Source organism: Crinia signifera, chromosome 1 (assembly GCF_055691185.1).
Source record: "Crinia signifera chromosome 1, ASM5569118v1, whole genome shotgun sequence".
Classification (NCBI taxonomy): domain Eukaryota; kingdom Metazoa; phylum Chordata; class Amphibia; order Anura; family Myobatrachidae; genus Crinia; species Crinia signifera.
The window spans coordinates 217,929,829-217,955,394 of NC_139217.1; the positions used below are offsets into that span (position 1 = coordinate 217,929,829).

The window sequence follows — 25,566 nt, forward strand, 5'->3', positions numbered from 1 at the left end:
GTAAAATGACCGCTACCTCTACTACACACCTCTAATAAGGTCCAGTTGTGGGGGAAGGGGGGTTTGGCTTGAACTGACTGATGTTATTCTATTGTTTTGATACCCACTTGTCCCATCAGTATACGTAAAATTAATCTTTTTTCATTAACATTAAAAGCAGTGCCCCCCAAAAAAGAGTTATCTTTTTCTTCCCACAAAATTTAAGGTCCAGTTGTGCCAAGAATGGCCCAGCCTGGGAATAAGGTCTTTGCTGTCATGGATCGTAAAATGGAGATTGCACAAAAAGCTCCTGAGAATTTCAGCAACCTTCATCTGACACCCACAGGTATAGACTGCTAAACATGTAAGCACTGGGCAAAGAAGTTTCATCATAGGCACGTACAGTCAAAAGACAAAATCCAAGACTGCCCTTACTGTAGTTTAATTTAACTTTGTCATAGTGCTGCCAAACTGATGATTTCTTTTATATCAAAATAATTGTTGAACTGGTGTATGCATACTACACAGCACTAATACATATTTAACCCCTTCCCTGGTACTCCTGAGAATTTTCTGGGGTTTGCTCCAGTGCGCAGACTGGCAACCTGGAAAATTCTCGGGAGTGCCACTGCCTGCGCTCCTGGGCCGAGCGCTGAGATCAGCGTTGCACTCAGCTTCAAGCGGCTGCCCGGCTCCTGTTGCCCGGCCTCCCACCCCCCTGCTGTGTGCGGCGTGATCGTGTAACGTCACGCCAAACATAGCCAGGCTTCCGGGGGCAGGACCGGGCAGCAGCTATTACACAGATCAGCGCCGCCGTCCGGACCCAGGGACACAGTGGTGGGGTTTTATTTTAGGGAGCGCTCCCCAGTAAGAACTCGCCCAGTGGGGAGCTCTCCTAATAAAAAAAACACCACTGAAGGGGTTAAAGGAGTAGGCATACTATTGGTGGGATCATTTGTACTCTACATGGTAATTGGCCTCCTACTTTTATAGTACAAAAGAAAAGGGAGAAATGTAATAGGGTCTGTTTTTTTTATTACTATTGTTTGCGCTCGCCAAATTACGATGAGAGTTTTGTGTGAGAATCTTCATCATTTAATAAGCATGGAGTTTCAATTTGCTGACCTTACTTGCATGTGACATTTTGTAGGTTTTCTGGTGAGAAAACCTGCGAAAATCTAGCAAATGTCAAAGTGAGTTTCATAATATAAGGTTCTTGCCTAGGTTGGATCGCATATTGATCCAACTTGCAGTTTACCAATAATTGGGAAACTGCTCAAGCACAGGACCCTTTCTGCAAATGTGTAGGACTGGTCCTGCAATTGCATCCGCTGTAATACGAATACCTCTGCCTTATTGACAGGCAGAAGTGTTCACAGTGTGGGGTGGAGGTGTTCAGCATTTGTTTTCCTGGTGTGGTTAGGCCAAGTACCGCATCTGCAGTACAGTTTTACTTGGTTGAGCAAGGTCCCCTGCAACTGTAAGCTTGAGTAAGGTCAGACTTAAGGCCCCCTTACATTATGCGATTTGGGCACGATTTTGCCCGATTCGGATAATTCGGGCCGTGAAATCGTCCCAAATCGCATATGGTGACATCCCCTCCGACCCGATGCGCGGCCCCGTGCACATCGGATCGGAGATGGGAGGTCGGACGGGCTGCACATAAGATTTGCTAAATCTTATGTGCTGCCCGGAGCCGTGCTCCCCCACAACAGGGGACCTACCAGAGTCAGGCGCAGAGAGCCGGGCAGCATCAGCGGGAGCAGGGGGGGCGGCGCAGAGTACCAGGGAGCCGGGCAGGAGAAGACGCTGCAGCAGCAGCACTTCAAAAAAAAAAGGGCCATACAAACGCATAGGAAGCCATTCATTGGCTGAGACCTCTCTCAGCCAATCTGCGATTGGCTGAGACCTCTCTCAGCCAATCGCTGATTGGCTGAGAGAGGTCTCAGCCAATCAATGGCTTCCTATTCGTTTGTATGGGGTTTTTCTTTTTTTTTGGAAGTGCTGCTGCTGCATCGTGTTCTCCTGCCCGGCTCCCTGGTACTCTGCGCCGCCGCCCTCCCTGCTCCCTGCCCAGCGGCTTCCTGCCCGGCTCCCTGCACCCCGACCCCCCCCCCCTGCCTACTCTCTGTTTGCGGGCATATTCCTGCTGCTGTCCCCCGCTCCCATTGTCCCTGCAGCTCCCCGGGAGTGGCATGTTATAAATCGCATGTGATTTATCACATGCAAAACTTGTACATGAAGTGCCATCGCATGTGATCCCTCCCGGGGAGCTGCTGGGACAATCGGGTCCGACTTGTCGTTATGACAAGTCGGACAAATGTAAGGGGGCCTTTACTCAGGCTGCAGTAGCAGATGAACTTTTGCAAGAAAGTGGTGTGCACCTCCTCTTCCATTGCATTGTGGCGAGTAGATTAGCATATGTGATCCAACCTGAATGCAGGCCAAAACCCTCTGATTTTGGCATCAGTTGTGCACTGTTTTGTGAAGCTAAAGACAGGTTAGACAGTTTGTTTTGTTGTTGCTGTATAGGAGTAGGAAGCGGATGGAGGGTCAGGGGAGCAGTGAGTAGAATATGGTTTTTGATCCACAAGAGTCTGGAGCATACATGGGGCAATTATAGCCCTTTTTCGAAGCAATCTGTTTAGAAATTAAGCACAGACCGCTTCGTTGTACACCCCAGCTCAGATCTTGACTACGTGTAGTCAAGACCTAGTCAAATCGCCAGTGTTCTAACCAGAGAACACTGGTTAGCACAGATCGACCATACACACATCGCTATGTGTTGAATTAGTTTAGAACAGGGTGGGAATGACTATGGTGTATCATTTGGCTGAAGCTGCCAGGCTTTTTCTCCACATGAAAAATCAGCACTTTTCACTGTATGAAGTAGACCCGCCCTATTCAATCCTCGAACCGATTGTTCACCTGGCCGAGAAATCCAGCATTGGCAAAACTGCATGAATAGTCGAATTTGCCGCAAATTCACGTGGTTATGGCAAAGTTTCAGCCGTTTGCGGCCATTTTTGTGGCCGTTTTTCGCTCTTGCCGATTCATGCCGAGCATGACAAATTATACCAGTAGAACTTACATTTGCATATGTTTTACATTTCTTTTAAATTCAGTTTTCTGCTAATTTTGTGAAAGCAAAGGAATCAACAGTTAGGGATGATATTTTCATTTTTATTTCTTTCATTAGCAAGTGGGAAAAAGGCAACTTCCAAAAGACGACACATTGAAGCTGCTGGTGTTAATGATGAGGATGATGGTGAGTGCTAGAAAAGCAAAAATCAGACCATAGTATAGCAGGCATATACAATTCTGCAATATTGTCATGTAATAGTTCACATATAACTCTGTCACAATCTCTGGATTCCTTCTGTAAGATGTAGATAAGTTCAAACTGCACAGCGTAGCAGCACTACAGCACAATTCTGAATAATTGCACAAAAAGAATATTGAGACCATATAGCCCAAAGAGAATCATTGGCTGCTCCTATCACTTTCACTACTATCAGCTAAACTACCACCCCACCAACCACAGCTCTCAATACTCCCCTCATGGCCATTATTCTGTCAGGTGGTTGTTGACTGAAAATTATTATTATTTTTTTTGTGAATATTACATTTTGTTCTGCAAATTGTATCTGCTTTCAATTTTTTTTAAGTAACCAACGAATGTGAGTGAATATATTTTTGTAGACATTTGGGATTATTAAAATATGGGTTTATATAAAAATATTGTTCTGAGTACTGGCATATTATCCTTTCACAAACTTCATAACCCCTTTGCGTATTCACGACATCCCGAGATGGTGATGTAAAATATGTGTCATTGCTGTATTCCTCTATGGCCCCAAGGTCCGAACTTTCATGTCTAAGGGCGATGTTGTGTAGCATACAGTATACAGATAATTATGTCACCAACTTCCTCTGGGGTACATAGAAGAATTGCACTAATGTATCCAATATCCAGACAGCGGAACCTGCTCTTCAATAGCTGGAGCAGGTTAGTGAACCTATGCTCTGGCAGTGTCTATCTGCCAGAGACTACCTTTTATAGGAAGCACAAGGAACTCTACTCTCACATGGGCCTCAATCAGTGAGAGCTGAGCATGTCTCACTCAGGTGCTGTAATCAATCAGCAATTCTCAGGTTAAGGTTCGTAACAGACAATCGGCCGCATGTTCTTGTAACAGGGGAGATCTTTGTCCGTGGCTATGATTGGCCAGAGGGCTCTGGTGGCCCGCGGTATGACTGGGCTGCTGGTGTTATACCTGGAGACCCATGGGATGACTGCCTTTTTTGCTTTAACCTTGGGTGTCATCAGTTCTTCCCTGGGAATCTGCAGCACTTCTTGCTTTTGTTCCTCCAGATCTCTGGGGTTATACCCCCTGGCTACAAACTTGTCCACCATGCGGTCTAATTCAGCTGGAAGCAGTGATGATTCGCTTGTTATCCTAGCTGCCCAGATCATTTGTGATCTCGGGAGGCCTCTAATGAGGGACCTCGGGTGGTGGCTGTTGGCCTTAAGCAGGGTGTTCTTATCTGTGGGTTTGTTAAAGATGGTGGTACCTAGCTTCCCATTGCTGATGGTGATTTGCACATCCAATTAATTGATTGTATGGGTTGAATACTGATGTGTAATTCTGATGGGCGATTCTCTGGCGTTGATTGAGTTGAGCAGAGACATAAGTGACTCCTCTCCACCCGTCCACAGGAGGAAGAGGTCGTCAATGTACCGCGTGTACAATAAGATGTTCGCCGCTGTGCTAGGATCTTCAAAAAACATGGCCCTCTCTTCGTAAAACATAAAGATGTTGGCGAAGGAGGGCGACACGTTGCTCCCCATCGAGCAACCGTTTAGTTGTTGATAATGCTTGTTGTCAAATAGAAAGTAGTTCCTCTTTAAAGTTAAGGACAGCAACTGGATGAATAGGTCTATGTTGAACCCTCTGTAGTTCTCTTTGGTGAGGAAGTCGCGCATCACCTGGAGACCACTGTCCTGAGGAATGCTTGTGTATAGACTGCAAATATCAATGACACATAAGATCGTGTCTTGGGGTACTGCGTCTACTTCTCTCAATTTTAGGAGGAAACTGGTCGTGTCCTTGATGTAACCCTTTTGCTTAAGGATGAGTGGTTGTAGGATGGAGTCCAGGAACTGGGAAATGGGCTGGTATATGCTATCTTGGGCCGAGATTATGGGTCTCCCCGGAGGCGATGTTAAACTTTTGTGTATTTTGGGCACTGTAAAGAATAATGGGACCCTCGGGTGTTGTTGGGATAGGGCCTTTCTTAATTGGTCGGTGATGGTGCCTTCATTCACTGCTGCCTCCAGGATCTCGTCCAGTTCTTTCTTATATGGAACTGTTGGGTCGCTGTCCAGTTTGGCGTAGGTATTGATATCGGCCAGTTGATGCCCGATCTCGGCCCTATAGTACTCCAAGTCGAGGGCCACGATGCCCATGCCTTTGTCGGCGGGGCGTATAATGATGTCTTGGTACCCACCGAGTTTCTTCAGTGCTGCCCACTCTGCTCTGGTCATATTATAATGTTTGGATGTGGCCGCCTTGGAGTATTTCTCCACTGACTCGTCCATTAAACGCACAAAGGATTTTATGGAGGGGTTCTGTGAGGGAGGGTCGAATTGGGAGGTGGATTTTTTATTTATAAAGTCTTGGTGTTCCAGTGGTATACGAAGGTCAGGTTTACCCTGAAAGAACTCTCCAAGACGAAGCTTTCTGGAGAACCGATGCAATTCGATCTTCCAATTAAGTTCATTGTGGCTGGTTGTGGGCACGAAGGACAACCCTTTTTCCAGGACGATGGATTCTGTGTCCGTTAAGTGCCTCTGGGATAAATTGTATACTAGGGATCTTGTGGGGGATTCCTTTTTGTGAATCCTCTGGTTCTGGCCTCCCCTACGGGTGGCCGACCTGCGTTTTTTGACTTTTTGGATTGTGCATTGGAGTTCCCCAAAGGGTTGTCCCTCATCATGGCCGCTCCTTCTGAATCCAGGTTAGCTGGATCTGTGTCACTGTTGGAAGATACGTGTGTTCCCACTCGTGCCTCCCTGCGGCTCCGCCACCCTTGTGCTGGTTTGGAGCGATGTGGGCGTTGCCTCTCCCCCCCATTCAGCCATCGGTATACTGGATTATGTTCATAATCTTCTTTTAGCGTTTGTAGTTTATTGCATTTAAACTTAATTAAATCGTTGCGGTAGCCGTCACATTGTTGTTTTAATTTAGTCAGCCAGTCTTGGGAGGTATCGGAAGACAGAGAATCGAGATGTTCCGCCTCGTACTGTGTGATGCTGTCTCTGGTTTTATTGAGTTCTTTCCCAGACTCCTCTATCACGAGTACTAGCAGGTCCAGGCACTTGTTTAAGATGCTTGTCCATTTCCTGCAAAAGTCTTGGCTGTGCCGCCCTATGGTGGGCACGTTCCTTACCCGGAAGCCCCTCGGTATGAGGCGCTCCCGATAGTACTCGGACAGGGATACCCCGTGTAGGAGAAAATCCATCTCCCTGCGCTTGAGTTTATATAATTGTTTGTAGATGTCCTCGGGGCCCAGGTGCCCTTCCATTAACGATATATTGTCCTTGAAAAGCACTCTCTCCACCTCTTCATCTGTGTAGGTGAAGGTGCTGCCTCTCTGTAGTTGCATGTAGCTACATCCTGGTTGATCCTCTGGCACTGGTGTGCTGGATGGGATCCCGGGGGTGTCCGTTCTGGTGCAGTGCTGCATCGTAACTGCAATGGTGTCCAGTTGGTGGTAAAATGAAATGTGCTTTTGTGTGTTGCAAAGAGCACTTCCTTGAAGGGTAGAAAGATAGTACAATGTATTTGGAGGTGCCCTGGCTCAAGTGGGGCTGGATGCAGTCCCAAATGGATAGGTATCCTAGCAACACAAGATGCGGCCGCGCGCCTGTACAGCGCGCTCAGCCGGAAGCTACGTCAGACGCCGGCTCCGGCCCCGAACACGGGACCTCATTACACTGGCGGTGGGGTATTTAAGGTAAGAGTTTTTCACTTTTAAATTTGTACACCTTGAAAAAGGAGCACATTTGCTCCGAAACGTTGGAGTTTCCATTTTCTACATAAAGTTTTCTATCACCAAGTCCGCTGAGTGCCGCCTCTGTCTCCAGTCGTCACCTACCTATCCCTCCAGGAAGGCACCAACGGCAGCTGATCCCTGAAGGACGAGTGCCAGGCTGACTCCGCCACCTATATATATATATATATTGTTATATATATGTATATATATATATATATATATATATATATATATATATATATATCAATAAACATATTTCCCAATAGAATAAGTCACAAACAAATTTTTCAGGTAATTAACTCCTAAGAGCATAATCTAACAGAAGCAAAGTTTGATGCACCAAAAATGGACAATTTAGCAATGTAGCTGAAAGACTTACCCCTCTTGAGGTGTATACTGGTATAAGTTTCAGTGAAAGTGAACTAGCCATTACCTGGCTCTGGTATATATAGGGCCATATCATGACATCATTTCCTGTAATGATTTAATTGTTCTGTGTTAAAGGTAATTCAAATTATTAATGCCAATTCCCTATCTTAGTTCCTAACCAGACTTCTATTTGCTAGTCTTTTAATCTTTTTAAAAATCTTAGTGTTTGAACCATTAGTTTATTGGGGGCCGGACTACCCAGCCTGCTTTGCGGCCGTCAGTCCGATTACTATGCCGATCCTGGCATTTACAGATGCTCCTGAATGTTGCTACTACGTTGGTGGTGTGGTGGAGGAGTTGGGGATCACTATTTGCTGGCTTGATCCCCCTCCTTAACTCACGGAAGCTGGGAACCTTTTTCTGAGTTCCTACTTCCTTTCTATACTACTACTTATACTTTCTAGTGTGCTATAACTTTCCAATTTAGCTTAGACTACTATTAATAATACCGTGCTCTTATCTATGTGGTAATTAATATTACTAAAGTGGAGGTGCAAATATATTTAATTTGCACCACCACTTTAGTAATATTATTAATAGTAGTCTAATCTAAATTGCAAAGTTATAGCACACTAGAAAGTATAAGGAGTAGTATAGAAAGGAAGTAGGAACTCAGAAAAAGGTTCCCAGACACTTTTCAGACGTCCATAGTAATTAGAAACACCGGTGTCACGTTTCATGAAGCACCAGCTGGAGTGTAACAGAGGCTGGGTGCTTTGATGTAGGGCTGTTAAATGAACGACAAGGGAGTGAAGCAACCTTTTTTAATAAAGATACAGGATATGAATGATGGCAAAATGATTAACTGTAGATTTTGATAAATAGGGAAAAGTCAACAACATACAATACTTATTGAAGAGCGTTGAAGATGATTGGTTGAAGGATTGGATGATTGGTTGAAGGATTGGATAATTGGATGATTGGTTGAAGGATTGGATAATTGGATCAAGGATTGGATGATTGGGGGTGAATTTAACTTTTTATCTGGAACACATCATGCTGAATTGCAAGGGGAGCAAATACAGTTCGTTGTTTTTCTGTGCATGGTACTTACTGTCTGCTTTTGCATGTAGAAAACAAATGGTTAACAGTTTTATCATTACACTGAAATTTAGATTTCAGCGTGGACACACACCACCCAAAATCTGTCTCTGCACATGTTACATTCCCCCAACTGCAGTGCACATGGTTTTGCTCAGGTGCTCATTTAGGGGGAAATTTACCAATATGAAAAACCTAGTTTTTCGTATTGGTTGTTTCCCTACGACTGCATACGACTGTTTAAGTCGTATGCAAAGTCGTGTTCCGGAGGGGGATTTACAAAGCAGTCAGATACGACTGCTTTGTAACCCTCCGATGGTGTAATGATTCGTATTAGCGGCCGTATATACGGCTGCTAATACGAATTATTTCTAGCAGTCTGCACGGATCAAGTCAGATCCGTGCAGGCTGCGGTGTGTAAAAAAAATAGAAAAATAAATAAATTTAAAAAAAAAACGGCGTGGGGTCCCCCCCACAGCCATAACCAGCACCAGGCTGAAGGAGCCGGGGCCGGTAATTAAAAATCAGGGAACCCGACAAATAGGGGTTCCCCGATTTTTAACAACCAGCCCCAGGCTCCAGGTCCGGGGCTGGTTCCCAAAATACGGGGGACAAAATGAGTAGGGGTCCCCCGTATTTTAAGAACCAGCCCCAGGCACAACCAGCCGGCAGGGTAATGTCACAGCCGGGGGACACTTATAATATAAGGTCCCGCGGCCAAAACATTCTCCCTACCGACCAGTCAGCCTGGCCAGGGGCCCTGGGGGAGTGGGGACCCCCCCAATGAAGGGGTCCCCCCCCCTCCAGGACTTACCTGACCAGGCTGAAGCCTGGTGCTGTCCTCGATGCCCCTGGGCGGTGGGCATCGAGCTGATAAATGTAGTAAAAAAAAGATGAACCTATTGTTTTTTACTGTGGCACTACAAGTGCCAGCAAGCCTCCCCAGCAAGCTGGGACTTGGAGAACCACAAGTCCCAGCCTGCTGGGCATTAAAGGGCCCGCTGGCACTTGCAGTTCTACAGTTAAAAAAATAGTGCACAAAACACACTGACACACTTTTAAAATAAAACTTTATTACACACAAAGCCCACACATACTAATACTTACCTATCTTCTTCCCATAGGTCGCCCTGGTCCTGTGTCGGCGTCTTCCTCCATGTCGACGTCGCTGTCGGCGATGGTGTCCCCGTCCGGATCCGACGAAATCCATTTGGGAAGCTGTGGAAGGAAACCATACTCACCTGTCCCAGCGCGACGTAGTCCAGGTAAGGGTCTTTGCAAAAAAATAAACCGAACACCCCGAAACCAAACCGGACTGACGGAGACGCACGGTGTTTACATCGTGCGGCTCCGCCTCCCGAATGCCGCTATTGGCCGCCTTGCGGCCTAGCGGCCAATCGGGAGCCGCTAGGCCGCAAGGCGGCCAATAGCGGCATTCGGGAGGCGGAGCCGCACGATGTAAACAAACACACGTGCGTCTCCGTCAGTCCGGTCTGGTTTCGGGGTGTTCGGTTTATTTTTTTGCAAAGACCCTTACCTGGACTACGTCGCGCTGGGACAGGTGAGTATGGTTTCCTTTCACAGCTTCCCAAATGGATTTCGTCGGATCCGGACGGGGACACCATCGCCGACAGCGACGTCGACATGGAGGAAGACGCCGACACAGGACCAGGGCGACCTATGGGAAGAAGATAGGTAAGTATTAGTATGTGTGGGCTTTGTGTGTAATAAAGTTTTATTTTAAAAGTGTGTCAGTGTGTTTTGTGCACTATTTTTTTAACTGTAGAACTGCAAGTGCCAGCGGGCCCTTTAATGCCCAGCAGGCTGGGACTTGTGGTTCTCCAAGTCCCAGCTTGCTGGGGAGGCTTGCTGGCACTTGTAGTGCCACAGTAAAAAACAATAGGTTCATCTTTTTTTTACTACATTTATCAGCTCGATGCCCACCGCCCAGGGGCATCGAGGACAGCACCAGGCTTCAGCCTGGTCAGGTAAGTCCTGGAGGGGGGGGACCCCTTCATTGGGGGGGTCCCCACTCCCCCAGGGCCCCTGGCCAGGCTGACTGGTCGGTAGGGAGAATGTTTTGGCCGCGGGACCTTATATTATAAGTGTCCCCCGGCTGTGACATTACCCTGCCGGCTGGTTGTGCCTGGGGCTGGTTCTTAAAATACGGGGGACCCCTACTCATTTTGTCCCCCGTATTTTGGGAACCAGCCCCGGACCTGGAGCCTGGGGCTGGTTGTTAAAAATCGGGGAACCCCTATTTGTCGGGTTCCCTGATTTTTAATTACCGGCCCCGGCTCCTTCAGCCTGGTGCTGGTTATGGCTGTGGGGGGGACCCCACGCCGTTTTTTTTTTAAATTTATTTATTTTTCTATTTTTTTACACTGTAGCCTGCACGGATCTGACTGATCCGTGCAGGCTAAAACGCAAATAGAACAGGAAAATGGTGTTCTATTTTCCTGTCGTATTTGCGTGGGTGTTTCACACCACTAAGCAGCCGTATTGTCAGTACGGCTGCTTAGTAAATCAGAAACCACCATTCTTTTGAATGGTGATTTCTGTCGTATCCTATCGATGGTGTAGGGCATTCGTATTTGTAACTACAAATACGAATGTTCCATCTTTAGGACTATGAATTGTTGTATTTTTGGGATTGTAAATCCCGAAAATACAAATTCGTAAAAAAAAGGTGTATTTCTCCCTATGAATACACCTTTTTTCTACGAATCCATTTTGGTAAATGTCCCCCTTAGTTGCTGCTTTTTTTTTTTTATTGTAATTTCTTTTTTTGCTTTTCTTCCAAAAAAGTAACAGGCCCTTAAAGTCTGGGTCTAATGTTGCTAGCTGAGCTGCTAGTCTTCCTAGGTTTCCTAGCCACAGTAGAAATAATTGCTAAAGCCACTATACTGTACTTTCAGGTGTGTACCAATGTGATCAGTAATGATCAAATTATTTTACTGTTTTGGATGTTACGCAATTATGTATTAGCCATAATATCTGGGGGATCAATGTATGTATGTATGTATGTATGTATGTATGTATGTATGTATATATATATATATATATATATATATATATATATGTAAATAAGGTGCCCTTGCAGTATGGGTGGTCTGATTAGGCAAGTTAGTTGATTGTGTGCACCCATAGAGGATGTAAAATGACCGCTACCTCTACTACACACCTCTAATAAGGTCCAGTTGTGGGGGAAGGGGGGTTTGGCTTGAACTGACTGATGTTATTCTATTGTTTTGATACCCACTTGTCCCATCAGTATACGTAAAATTAATCTTTTTTCATTAACATTAAAAGCAGTGCCCCCAAAAAAAGAGTTATCTTTTTCTTCCCACAAAATTTAAGGTCCAGTTGTGCCAAGGATGGCCCAGCCTGGGAATAAGGTCTTTGCTGTCATGGATCGTAAAATGGAGATTGCACAAAAAGCTCCTGAGAATTTCAGCAACCTTCATCTGACACCCACAGGTATAGACTGCTAAACATGTAAGCACTGGGCAAAGAAGTTTCATCATAGGCACGTACAGTCAAAAGACAAAATCCAAGACTGCCCTTACTGTAGTTTAATTTAACTTTGTCATAGTGCTGCCAAACTGATGATTTCTTTTATATCAAAATAATTGTTGAACTGGTGTATGCATACTACACAGCACTAATACATATTTAACCCCTTCCCTGGTACTCCTGAGAATTTTCTGGGGTTTGCTCCAGTGCTCAGACTGGCAACCTGGAAAATTCTCGGGAGTGCCACTGCCTGCGCTCCTGGGCCGAGCGCTGAGATCAGCGTTGCACTCAGCTTCAAGCGGCTGCCCGGCTCCTGTTGCCCGGCCTCCCACCCCCCTGCTGTGTGCGGCGTGATCGTGTAACGTCACGCCAAACATAGCCAGGCTTCCGGGGGCAGGACCGGGCAGCAGCTATTACACAGATCAGCGCCGCCGTCCGGACCCAGGGACACAGTGGTGAGGTTTTATTTTAGGGAGCGCTCCCCAGTAAGAACTCGCCCAGTGGGGAGCGCTCCTAATAAAAAAAACACCACTGAAGGGGTTAAAGGAGTAGGCATACTATTGGTGGGATCATTTGTACTCTACATGGTAATTGGCCTCCTACTGTTATAGTACAAAAGAAAAGGGAGAAATGTAATAGGGTCTGTTTTTTTTATTACTATTGTTTGCGCTCGCCAAATCACGATGAGAGTTTTGTGTGAGAATCTTCATCATTTAATAAGCATGGAATTTCAATGTGCTGACCTTACTTGCATGTGACATTTTGTAGGTTTTCTGGTGAGAAAACCTGCGAAAATCTAGCAAATGTCAAAGTGAGTTTCATAATATAAGGTTCTTGCCTAGGTTGGATCGCATATTGATCCAACTTGCAGTTTACCAATAATTGGGAAACTGCTCAAGCACAGGACCCTTTCTGCAAATGTGTAGGACTGGTCCTGCAATTGCATCCGCTGTAATATGAATACCTCTGCCTTATTGACAGGCAGAAGTGTTCACAGTGTGGGGTGGAGGTGTTCAGCATTTGTTTTCCTGGTGTGGTTAGGCCAAGTACCGCATCTGCAGTACAGTTTTACTTGGTTGAGCAAGGTCCCCTGCAACTGTAAGCTTGAGTAAGGTCAGACTTAAGGCCCCCTTACATTATGCGATTTGGGCACGATTTTGCCCGATTCGGATGAATCGGGCCGTGAAATCGTCCCAAATCGCATATGGTGACATCCCCTCCGACCCGATGCGCGGCCCCGTGCGCATCGGATCGGAGATGGGAGGTCGGACGGGCTGCACATAAGATTTGCTAAATCTTATGTGCTGCCCGGAGCCGTGCTCCCCCACAACAGGGGACCTACCAGAGTCAGGCGCAGGGAGCCGGGCGGCATCAGCGGGAGCAGGGGGGGCGGCGCAGAGTACCAGGGAGCCGGGCAGGAGAAGACGCTGCAGCAGCAGCACTTCAAAAAAAAAAGGGCCATACAAACGCATAGGAAGCCATTCATTGGCTGAGACCTCTCTCAGCCAATCAGCGATTTTTTTTTTGGAAGTGCTGCTGCTGCATCGTGTTCTCCTGCCCGGCTCCCTGGTACTCTGCGCCGCCGCCCCCCCTGCTCCCTGCCCAGCGGCTTCCTGCCCGGCTCCCTGCACCCCGACCCCCCCCCCCTGCCCACTCTCTGTTTGCGGGCATATTCCTGCTGCTGTCCCCCGCTCCCATTGTCCCTGCAGCTCCCCGGGAGTGGCATGTGATAAATCGCATGCGATTTATCACATGCAAAACTTGGCACATGAAGTGCCATCGCATGTGATCCCTCCCGGGGAGCTGCTGGGACAATCGGGTCCGACTTGTCGTTATGACAAGTCGGACAAATGTAAGGGGGCCTTTACTCAGGCTGCAGTAGCAGATGAACTTTTGCAAGAAAGTGGTGTGCACCTCCTCTTCCATTGCATTGTGGCGAGTAGATTAGCATATGTGATCCAACCTTAATGCAGGCCAAAACCCTCTGATTTTGGCATCAGTTGTGCACTGATCTCACTCTTTTGTGAAGCTAAAGACAGGTTAGACAGTTTGTTTTGTTGTTGCTGTATAGGAGTAGGAAGCGGATGGAGGGTCAGGGGAGCAGTGAGTAGAATATGGTTTTTGATCCACAAGAGTCTGGAGCATACATGGGGCAATTATAGCCCTTTTTCGAAGCAATCTGTTTAGAAATTAAGCACAGACCGCTTCGTTGTACACCCCAGCTCAGATCTTGACTACGTGTAGTCAAGACCTAGTCAAATCGCCAGTGTTCTAACCAGAGAACACTGGTTAGCACAGATCGACCATACACACATCGCTATGTGTTGAATTAGTTTAGAACAGGGTGGGAATGACTATGGTGTATCATTTGGCTGAAGCTGCCAGGCTTTTTCTCCACATGAAAAATCAGCACTTTTCACTGTATGAAGTAGACCCGCCCTATTCAATCCTCGAACCGATTGTTCACCTGGCCGAGAAATCCAGCATTGGCAAAACTGCATGAATAGTCGAATTTGCCGCAAATTCACGTGGTTATGGCAAAGTTTCAGCCGTTTTCGGCCATTTTTGTGGCCGTTTTTCGCTCTTGCCGATTCATGCCGAGCATGACAAATTATACCAGTAGAACTTACATTTGCATATGTTTTACATTTCTTTTAAATTCAGTTTTCTGCAAATTTTGTGAAAGCAAAGGAATCAACAGTTAGGGATGATATTTTTATTTTTATTTCTTTCATTAGCAAGTGGGAAAAAGGCAACTTCCAAAAGACGACACATTGAAGCTGCTGGTGTTAATGATGAGGATGATGGTGAGTGCTAGAAAAGCAAAAATCAGACCATAGTTTAGCAGGCATATACAATTCTGCAATATTGTCATGTAATAGTTCACATATAACTCTGTCACAATCTCTGGATTCCTTCTGTAAGATGTAGATAAGTTCAAACTGCACAGCGTAGCAGCACTACAGCACAATTCTGAATAATTGCACAAAAAGAATATTGAGACCATATAGCCCAAAGAGAATCATTGGCTGCTCCTATCACTTTCACTACTATCAGCTAAACTACCACCCCACCAACCACAGCTCTCAATACTCCCCTCATGGCCATTATTCTGTCAGGTGGTTGTTGACTGAAAATTATTATTATTTTTTTTGTGAATATTACATTTTGTTCTGCAAATTGTATCTGCTTTCAATTTTTTTTAAGTAACCAACGAATGTGAGTGAATATATTTTTGTAGACATTTGGGATTATTAAAATATGGGTTTATATAAAAATATTGTTCTGAGTACTGGCATATTATCCTTTCACAAACTTCATAACCCCTTTGCGTATTCACGACATCCCGAGATGGTGATGTAAAATATGTGTCATTGCTGTATTCCTCTATGGCCCAAGGTCCGAACTTTCATGTCTAAGGGCGATGTTGTGTAGCATACAGTATACAGATAATTATGTCACCAACTTCCTCTGGGGTACATAGAAGAATTGCACTAATGTATCCAATATCCAGACAGCGGAACCTGCTCTACAATAGCTGGAGCAGGTTAGTGAACCTATGCTCTGGCAGTGTCTATCTGCCAGAGACTACCTTTTATAGGAAGCACAAGGAACTCTACTCTCACATGGGCCTCAATCAGTGAGAGCTGAGCATGTCTCACTCAGGTGCTGTAATCAATCAGCAATTCTCAGGTTAAGGTTCGTAAACACGGAGCAATATGATCGCTAGCAATATATTGCGCAGCAATCATATTGCTCAGTGTCCCGTTTTCATCAGCGACCAGAGATGGTTTCTGGTCGCTGATGAAAAAACACACTGACGGTAGAAGAGGCAGGGGAAGTCTCTGGTCAGAGGAGCATGCTCCTCCGACCAGCAACCATTAGGGGGCTGAAAATGGGAACTCGCCCCCAGCGATTTATCGCCGGTGCACACTCCAATGGCTGGTAATATTGCCAGCGACCATATCGCCAGCGATAAATGACCTTGTGTACACAGCTTTACACATAACTGGCTGGCAGTATGGAGCAGAGTTGAACTAATGGGAAAGATCACAAATCTGACAATCAATCTGTAGATGTATGGCCACATTTAGTATACCTGAACCATCTCCAAATACTCAGGCCATGAGAGAAACCGTGGATCATGTTTTTTTTACGAGCTGAATGTTCTGACTTATAGCTGGAGAGGTTCAGAGCTAACTGATGTATCGTGGTCTGGCTCATATTAAGGAGGTTCGGAGAGCAGTTTAAAAATATCATGGACTTGCTGAAGGCAACCAGGCAGAAACCCAGTTTATGAAGGAGACTTGGGATAATAAGCACATATTCAGTACAGTTTTTGAGGTGTGGCTTGTTCTGAACAGACTGTTCATTGTTTCAAAATGCTTGAGTGACTTACCACTATGGTAGTAAGAAGCATATCTGTTTTATTAACATGTTAAAGGTATATTGCAAAATTGGAATTGATAGTTTCTATTTGATGCTTGCTGATAGAGTAACCTGGTAGTGAATCACCACCTAACCAGCTCAGTGGTGGTATAGAGGGTCCATAACAGGAGTAATTGGAGTTGGTGCGGTTTTCCTTGAAAACATAGTTTAGATGGAATCCAGGCTGTACCTCTATGTGATGCACACTATTTTTTCCTCCGTGGATGTGCCACATATACCAGTGTAACAACCACTGGACCCTTCGCAGCTGTCTACAACTGCAGACACATTCACAGCATCAATGCCTATCGGGCAGACATTGAACTCCTGAGTATTAGCCTACAGTCACACAGAATAGTTACCACAACTGATCTAAGTTCTGTGTATGGGCTAGCAGTCAGTTGATAACACACATCCCCAAAACAGTCACGAAACGACTCTTGTTTTTGCCTGCCACTCCATATTTCCTTGACTAAAGGGTATTGACAGATACTGCAACATTGATCCCAACAGTGGACATTCATCATCTCATTTGCCCTGCAATGTTCTATGGTCGTGTCATTTGTGATGAAGAAGGTACTGGCAATCTTCCACTTACTGATCTTACTGATAATGTTTTCTTTGGGTGCAATGCCCTTGCCTTTTTTCTGTATCTATAACTTTCTGAATAAAATTCTTAAGCACTTACGTAGTTAGGCATTCTAAACCTTTTATCAGCAGTCTGTGACATTTGTGTTGAAACCTACTGTAGAAGGCCCAGAACATGCTCCCCAGGTCAAAGCTCTGCCCGGCGTACACCAACGTAACATCGTTCAGAGGTCCTGGTCACTCCAATAGACCATTTGCCATCCTTCTCTGATGTTCTCATCCAAATCCATCCAGCGGAAGGCCCTGATATGCTCCTCATGCCCATGGTGTGCCGCCTGGCATACACCTCTCGGTGGTCGGCTCCCGGATCTGACCACATTTTTTCTCTTAAACCCCATTTTTCGTTCATGCCAATGGTGGTCACTGTGTTCAGCCTGGCACTCCTGTAGATGGACAGCTTCCGTGGGTGCCCCATGGCATGTATGTATAGGGAATGTTCGCAAAGGCAATCAGCGGCACTCCACAAGTTAAATAGTGATTAATTATAAGGTGTCCGACGTTTTGGGATTGGATACCCCTTCTTCAAGGTGTACAAAAGAAAACTGTCATACTAAACAGCGTCCCAGCCTCGCTGTCTTCCGTTTCGGGCGGGTATCCGTGGGCTGAGACGCACGTCACCGCGGGACTCCTGGTCATAGTTGACATGTAACCATGGCGACCGTCCGGCTAGATCGCTCCCGGGCTGCTGATGTTTCTGCAAACATAAAGTGCAATTATTGCCATATATATATATATATTAAAAACAAATTAACAGTGATAATAAGATGCTATGGATCTTAGTCCTAAAGGTGCCCATACACTTGCCGAATCCAGCATGCATTTTGTGCTAAAATAGCAGTGCATCGCATGCGTTGTGCATGCCATGTGCATGCAATGCGATGCGATAAAAAGACAGTACAAAAAGTATGTGCATCACATACTTTTTGTACTGTGCAATGAGATACCGCGGGAGCGCGCATCTCAAAGCACACATCGCAATAAAGATGCCGTTTATGGAAGTAACTTACGGCTATATATAGTGAACAGGAAATGCAGTGGGCGACTCTGGTTCTGGCCTCCCCTACGGGTGGCCGACCTGCATTTTTTGACTTTTTGGATTGTGCATTGGAGTTCCCCAAAGGGTTGTCCCTCATCATGGCCGCTCCTTCTGAATCCAGGTTAGCTGGATCTGTGTCACTGTTGGAAGATACGTGTGTTCCCACTCGTGCCTCCCTGCGCCTCCGCCACCCTTGTGCTGGTTTGGAGCGATGTGGGCGTTGCCTCTCCCCCCCATTCAGCCATCGGTATACTTGATTATGTTCTTAATCTTCTTTTAGCGTTTGTAGTTTATTGCATTTAAACTTAATTAAATCGTTGCGGTAGCCGTCACATTGTTGTTTTAATTTAGTCAGCCAGTCTTGGGAGGTATCGGAAGACAGAGAATCGAGATGTTCCGCCTCGTACTGTGTGATGCTGTCTCTGGTTTTATTGAGTTCTTTCCCAGACTCCTCTATCACGAGTACTAGCAGGTCCAGGCACTTGTTTAAGATGCTTGTCCATTTCCTTCAAAAGTCTTGGCTGTGCCGCCCTATGGTGGGCACGTTCCTTACCCGGAAGCCCCTCGGTATGAGGCGCTCCCGATAGTACTCGGACAGGGATACCCCGTGTAGGAGAAAATCCATCTCCCTGCGCTTGAGTTTATATAATTGTTTGTAGATGTCCTCAGGGCCCAGGTGCCCTTCCATTAACGATATATTGTCCTTGAAAAGCACTCTCTCCACCTCTTCGTCTGTGTAGGTGAAGGTGCTGCCTCTCTGTAGTTGCATGGAGCTACATCCTGGTTGATCCTCTGGCACTGGTGTGCTGGATGGGATCCCGGGGGTGTCCGTTCTGGTGCAGTGCTGCATCGTAACTGCAATGGTGTCCAGTTGGTGGTAAAATGAAATGTGCTTTTGTGTGTTGCAAAGAGCACTTCCTTGAAGGGTAGAAAGATAGTACAACGTATTTGGAGGTGCCCTGGCTCAAGTGGGGCTGGATGCAGTCCCAAATGGATAGGTATCCTAGCAACACAAGATGCGGCCGCGCGCCTGTACAGCGCGCTCAGCCGGAAGCTACGTCAGACGCCGGCTCCGGCCCCGAACACGGGACCTCATTACACTGGCGGTGGGGTATTTAAGGTAAGAGTTTTTCACTTTTAAATTTGTACACCTTGAAAAAGGAGCACTTTTGCTCCGAAACGTTGGAGTTTCCATTTTCTACATAAAGTTTTCTATCACCAAGTCCGCTGAGTGCCGCCTCTGTCTCCAGTCGTCACCTACCTATCCCTCCAGGAAGGCACCAACGGCAGCTGATCCCTGAAGGACGAGTGCCAGGCTGACTCCGCCACCTATATATATATATTGTTATATATATATATATATATATATATATATATATATATATATATATATATATATATATATATATATATATATATATATCAATAAACATATTTCCCAATAGAATAAGTCACAAACAAATTTTTCAGGTAATTAACTCCTAAGAGCATAATCTAACAGAAGCAAAGTTTGATGCACCAAAAATGGACAATTTAGCAATGTAGCTGAAAGACTTACCCCTCTTGAGGTGTATACTGGTATAAGTTTCAGTGGAAGTGAACTAGCCATTACCTGGCTCTGGTATATATAGGGCCATATCATGACATCATTTCCTGTAATGATTTAATTGTTCTGTGTTAAAGGTAATTCAAATTATTAATGCCAATTCCCTATCTTAGTTCCTAACCAGACTTCTATTTGCTAGTCTTTTAATCTTTTTAAAAATCTTAGTGTTTGAACCATTAGTTTATTGGGGGCCGGACTACCCAGCCTGCTTTGCGGCCGTCAGTCCGATTACTATGCCGATCCTGGCATTTACAGATGCTCCTGAATGTTGCTACTACGTTGGAGGTGTGGTGGAGGAGTGGGGGATCACTATTTGCTGGCTTGATCCCCCTCCTTAACTCACGGAAGCTGGGAACCTTTTTCTGAGTTCCTACTTCCTTTCTATACTACTACTTATACTTTCTAGTGTGCTATAACTTTCCAATTTAGCTTAGACTACTATTAATAATACCGTGCTCTTATCTATGTGGTAATTAATATTACTAAAGTGGAGGTGCAAATATATATATATATATATATAAATAAGGTGCCCTTGCAGTATGGGTGGCCTGATTAGGCAAGTTAGTTGATTGTGTGCACCCATAGAGGATGTAAAATGACCGCTACCTCTACTACACACCTCTAATAAGGTCCAGTTGTGGGGGAAGGGGGGTTTGGCTTGAACTGACTGATGTTATTCTATTGTTTTGATACCCACTTGTCCCATCAGTATACGTAAAATTAATCTTTTTTCATTAACATTAAAAGCAGTGCCCCCCAAAAAAGAGTTATCTTTTTCTTCCCACAAAATTTAAGGTCCAGTTGTGCCAAGAATGGCCCAGCCTGGGAATAAGGTCTTTGCTGTCATGGATCGTAAAATGGAGATTGCACAAAAAGCTCCTGAGAATTTCAGCAACCTTCATCTGACACCCACAGGTATAGACTGCTAAACATGTAAGCACTGGGCAAAGAAGTTTCATCATAGGCACGTACAGTCAAAAGACAAAATCCAAGACTGCCCTTACTGTAGTTTAATTTAACTTTGTCATAGTGCTGCCAAACTGATGATTTCTTTTATATCAAAATAATTGTTGAACTGGTGTATGCATACTACACAGCACTAATACATATTTAACCCCTTCCCTGGTACTCCTGAGAATTTTCTGGGGTTTGCTCCAGTGCGCAGACTGGCAACCTGGAAAATTCTCGGGAGTGCCACTGCCTGCGCTCCTGGGCCGAGCGCTGAGATCAGCGTTGCACTCAGCTTCAAGCGGCTGCCCGGCTCCTGTTGCCCGGCCTCCCACCCCCCTGCTGTGTGCGGCGTGATCGTGTAACGTCACGCCAAACATAGCCAGGCTTCCGGGGGCAGGACCGGGCAGCAGCTATTACACAGATCAGCGCCGCCGTCCGGACCCAGGGACACAGTGGTGGGGTTTTATTTTAGGGAGCGCTCCCCAGTAAGAACTCGCCCAGTGGGGAGCGCTCCTAATAAAAAAAACACCACTGAAGGGGTTAAAGAAGTAGGCATACTATTGGTGGGATCATTTGTACTCTACATGGTAATTGGCCTCCTACTTTTATAGTACAAAAGAAAAGGGAGAAATGTAATAGGGTCTGTTTTTTTTATTACTATTGTTTGCGCTCGCCAAATTACGATGAGAGTTTTGTGTGAGAATCTTCATCATTTAATAAGCATGGAGTTTCAATGTGCTGACCTTACTTGCATGTGACATTTTGTAGGTTTTCTGGTGAGAAAACCTGCGAAAATCTAGCAAATGTCAAAGTGAGTTTCATAATATAAGGTTCTTGCCTAGGTTGGATCGCATATTGATCCAACTTGCAGTTTACCAATAATTGGGAAACTGCTCAAGCACAGGACCCTTTCTGCAAATGTGTAGGACTGGTCCTGCAATTGCATCCGCTGTAATACGAATACCTCTGCCTTATTGACAGGCAGAAGTGTTCACAGTGTGGGGTGGAGGTGTTCAGCATTTGTTTTCCTGGTGTGGTTAGGCCAAGTACCGCATCTGCAGTACAGTTTTACTTGGTTGAGCAAGGTCCCCTGCAACTGTAAGCTTGAGTAAGGTCAGACTTAAGGCCCCCTTACATTATGCGATTTGGGCACGATTTTGCCCGATTCGGATGAATCGGGCCGTGAAATCGTCCCAAATCGCATATGGTGACATCCCCTCCGACCCGATGCGCGGCCCCGTGCGCATCGGATCGGAGATGGGAGGTCGGACGGGCTGCACATAAGATTTGCTAAATCTTATGTGCTGCCCGGAGCCGTGCTCCCCCACAACAGGGGACCTACCAGAGTCAGGCGCAGGGAGCCGGGCAGCATCAGCGGGAGCAGGGGGGCGGCGCAGAGTACCAGGGAGCCGGGCAGGAGAAGACGCTGCAGCAGCAGCACTTCAAAAAAAAAAAAAGGTCCATACAAACGCATAGGAAGCCATTGATTGGCTGAGACCTCTCTCAGCCAATCGCTGATTGGCTGAGAGAGGTCTCAGCCAATCAATGGCTTCCTATTCGTTTGTATGGGGTTTTTTCTTTTTTTTTGGAAGTGCTGCTGCTGCTGCATCGTGTTCTCCTGCCCGGCTCCCTGGTACTCTGCGCCGCCGCCCTCCCTGCTCCCTGCCCAGCAGCTTCCTGCCCGGCTCCCTGCACCCCGACCCCCCCCCCCCCCCCCCCCCGGGAGTGGCATGTGATAAATCGCATGCGGTTTATCACATGCAAAACTTGGCACATGAAGTGCCATCGCATGTGATCCCTCCCGGGGAGCTGCTGGGACAATCGGGTCCGACTTGTCGTTATGACAAGTCGGACAAATGTAAGGGGGCCTTTACTCAGGCTGCAGTAGCAGATGAACTTTTGCAAGAAAGTGGTGTGCACCTCCTCTTCCATTGCATTGTGGCGAGTAGATTAGCATATGTGATCCAACCTGAATGCAGGCCAAAACCCTCTGATTTTTTCATATAGCCCAAAGAGAATCAGTTGTGCACTGATCTCACTCTTTTGTGAAGCTAAAGACAGGTTAGACAGTTTGTTTTGTTGTTGCTGTATAGGAGTAGGAAGCGGATGGAGGGTCAGGGGAGCAGTGAGTAGAATATGGTTTTTGATCCACAAGAGTCTGGAGCATACATGGGGCAATTATAGCCCTTTTTCGAAGCAATCTGTTTAGAAATTAAGCACAGACCGCTTCGTTGTACACCCCAGCTCAGATCTTGACTACGTGTAGTCAAGACCTAGTCAAATCGCCAGTGTTCTAACCAGAGAACACTGGTTAGCACAGATCGACCATACACACATCGCTATGTGTTGAATTAGTTTAGAACAGGGTGGGAATAACTATGGTGTATCATTTGGCTGAAGCTGCCAGGCTTTTTCTCCACATGAAAAATCAGCACTTTTCACTGTATGAAGTAGACCCGCCCTATTCAATCCTCGAACCGATTGTTCACCTGGCCGAGAAATCCAGCATTGGCAAAACTGCATGAATAGTCGAATTTGCCGCAAATTCACGTGGTTATGGCAAAGTTTCAGCCGTTTTCGGCCATTTTTGTGGCCGTTTTTCGCTCTTGCCGATTCATGCCGAGCATGACAAATTATACCAGTAGAACTTACATTTGCATATGTTTTACATTTCTTTTAAATTCAGTTTTCTGCTAATTTTGTGAAAGCAAAGGAATCAACAGTTAGGGATGATATTTTCATTTTTATTTCTTTCATTAGCAAGTGGGAAAAAGGCAACTTCCAAAAGACGACACATTGAAGCTGCTGGTGTTAATGATGAGGATGATGGTGAGTGCTAGAAAAGCAAAAATCAGACCATAGTTTAGCAGGCATATACAATTCTGCAATATTGTCATGTAATAGTTCACATATAACTCTGTCACAATCTCTGGATTCCTTCTGTAAGATGTAGATAAGTTCAAACTGCACAGCGTAGCAGCACTACAGCACAATTCTGAATAATTGCACAAAAAGAATATTGAGACCATATAGCCCAAAGAGAATCATTGGCTGCTCCTATCACTTTCACTACTATCAGCTAAACTACCACCCCACCAACCACAGCTCTCAATACTCCCCTCATGGCCATTATTCTGTCAGGTGGTTGTTGACTGAAAATTATTATTATTTTTTTTGTGAATATTACATTTTGTTCTGCAAATTGTATCTGCTTTCAATTTTTTTTAAGTAACCAACGAATGTGAGTGAATATATTTTTGTAGACATTTGGGATTATTAAAATATGGGTTTATATAAAAATATTGTTCTGAGTACTGGCATATTATCCTTTCACAAACTTCATAACCCCTTTGCGTATTCACGACATCCCGAGATGGTGATGTAAAATATGTGTCATTGCTGTATTCCTCTATGGCCCCAAGGTCCGAACTTTCATGTCTAAGGGCGATGTTGTGTAGCATACAGTATACAGATAATTATGTCACCAACTTCCTCTGGGGTACATAGAAGAATTGCACTAATGTATCCAATATCCAGACAGCGGAACCTGCTCTTCAATAGCTGGAGCAGGTTAGTGAACCTATGCTCTGGCAGTGTCTATCTGCCAGAGACTACCTTTTATAGGAAGCACAAGGAACTCTACTCTCACATGGGCCTCAATCAGTGAGAGCTGAGCATGTCTCACTCAGGTGCTGTAATCAATCAGCAATTCTCAGGTTAAGGTTCGTAACAGACAATCGGCCGCATGTTCTTGTAACAGGGGAGATCTTTGTCCGTGGCTATTATTGGCCAGAGGGCTCTGGTGGCCCGCGGTATGACTGGGCTGCTGGTGTTATACCTGGAGACCCATGGGATGACTGCCTTTTTTGCTTTAACCTTGGGTGTCATCAGTTCTTCCCTGGGAATCTGCAGCACTTCTTGCTTTTGTTCCTCCAGATCTCTGGGGTTATACCCCCTGGCTACAAACTTGTCCACCATGCGGTCTAATTCAGCTGGAAGCAGTGATGATTCGCTTGTTATCCTAGCTGCCCAGATCATTTGTGATCTCGGGAGGCCTCTAATGAGGGACCTCGGGTGGTGGCTGTTGGCCTTAAGCAGGGTGTTCTTATCTGTGGGTTTGTTGAAGATGGTGGTACCTAGCTTCCCATTGCTGATGGTGATTTGCACATCCAATTAATTGATTGTATGGGTGGAATACTGATGTGTAATTCTGATGGGCGATTCTCTGGCGTTGATTGAGTTGAGCAGAGACATAAGTGACTCCTCTCCACCCGTCCACAGGAGGAAGAGGTCGTCAATGTACCGTGTGTACAATAAGATGTTCGCCGCTGTGCTAGGATCTTCAAAAAACATGGCCCTCTCTTCGTAAAACATAAAGATGTTGGCGAAGGAGGGCGACACGTTGCTCCCCATCGAGCAACCGTTTAGTTGTTGATAATGCTTGTTGTCAAATAGAAAGTAGTTCCTCTTTAAAGTTAAGGACAGCAACTGGATGAATAGGTCTATGTTGAACCCTCTGTAGTTCTCTTTGGTGAGGAAGTCGCGCATCTCCTGGAGACCACTGTCCTGAGGAATGCTTGTGTATAGACTGCAAATATCAATGACACATAAGATCGTGTCTTGGGGTACTGCGTCTACTTCTCTCAATTTTAGGAGGAAACTGGTCGTGTCCTTGATGTAACCCTTTTGCTTAAGGATGAGTGGTTGTAGTATGGAGTCCAGGAACTGGGAAATGGGCTGGTATATGCTATCTTGGGCCGAGATTATGGGTCTCCCCGGAGGCGATGTTAAACTTTTGTGTATTTTGGGCACTGTAAAGAATAATGGGACCCTCGGGTGTTGTTGGGATAGGGCCTTTCTTAATTGGTCGGTG

The 25,566-nt window shown here is 45.7% G+C and overlaps 1 protein-coding gene across 1 annotated transcript in view; it reads left to right on the forward strand.

Annotated features, from left to right (window-relative positions):
* LOC146068833 (uncharacterized) overlaps positions 1-25,566 on the forward strand; it is a 152,934-nt gene that overhangs the window by 73,336 nt on the left and 54,032 nt on the right. The window contains exons 6-11 of the mRNA XM_083179261.1: positions 206-325; positions 3,179-3,247; positions 11,869-11,988; positions 14,763-14,831; positions 20,538-20,657; positions 23,454-23,522. Coding sequence (XP_083035387.1) covers positions 206-325; positions 3,179-3,247; positions 11,869-11,988; positions 14,763-14,831; positions 20,538-20,657; positions 23,454-23,522 — 567 coding nt within the window. The remainder of the gene's footprint in view (positions 1-205; positions 326-3,178; positions 3,248-11,868; positions 11,989-14,762; positions 14,832-20,537; positions 20,658-23,453; positions 23,523-25,566) is intronic.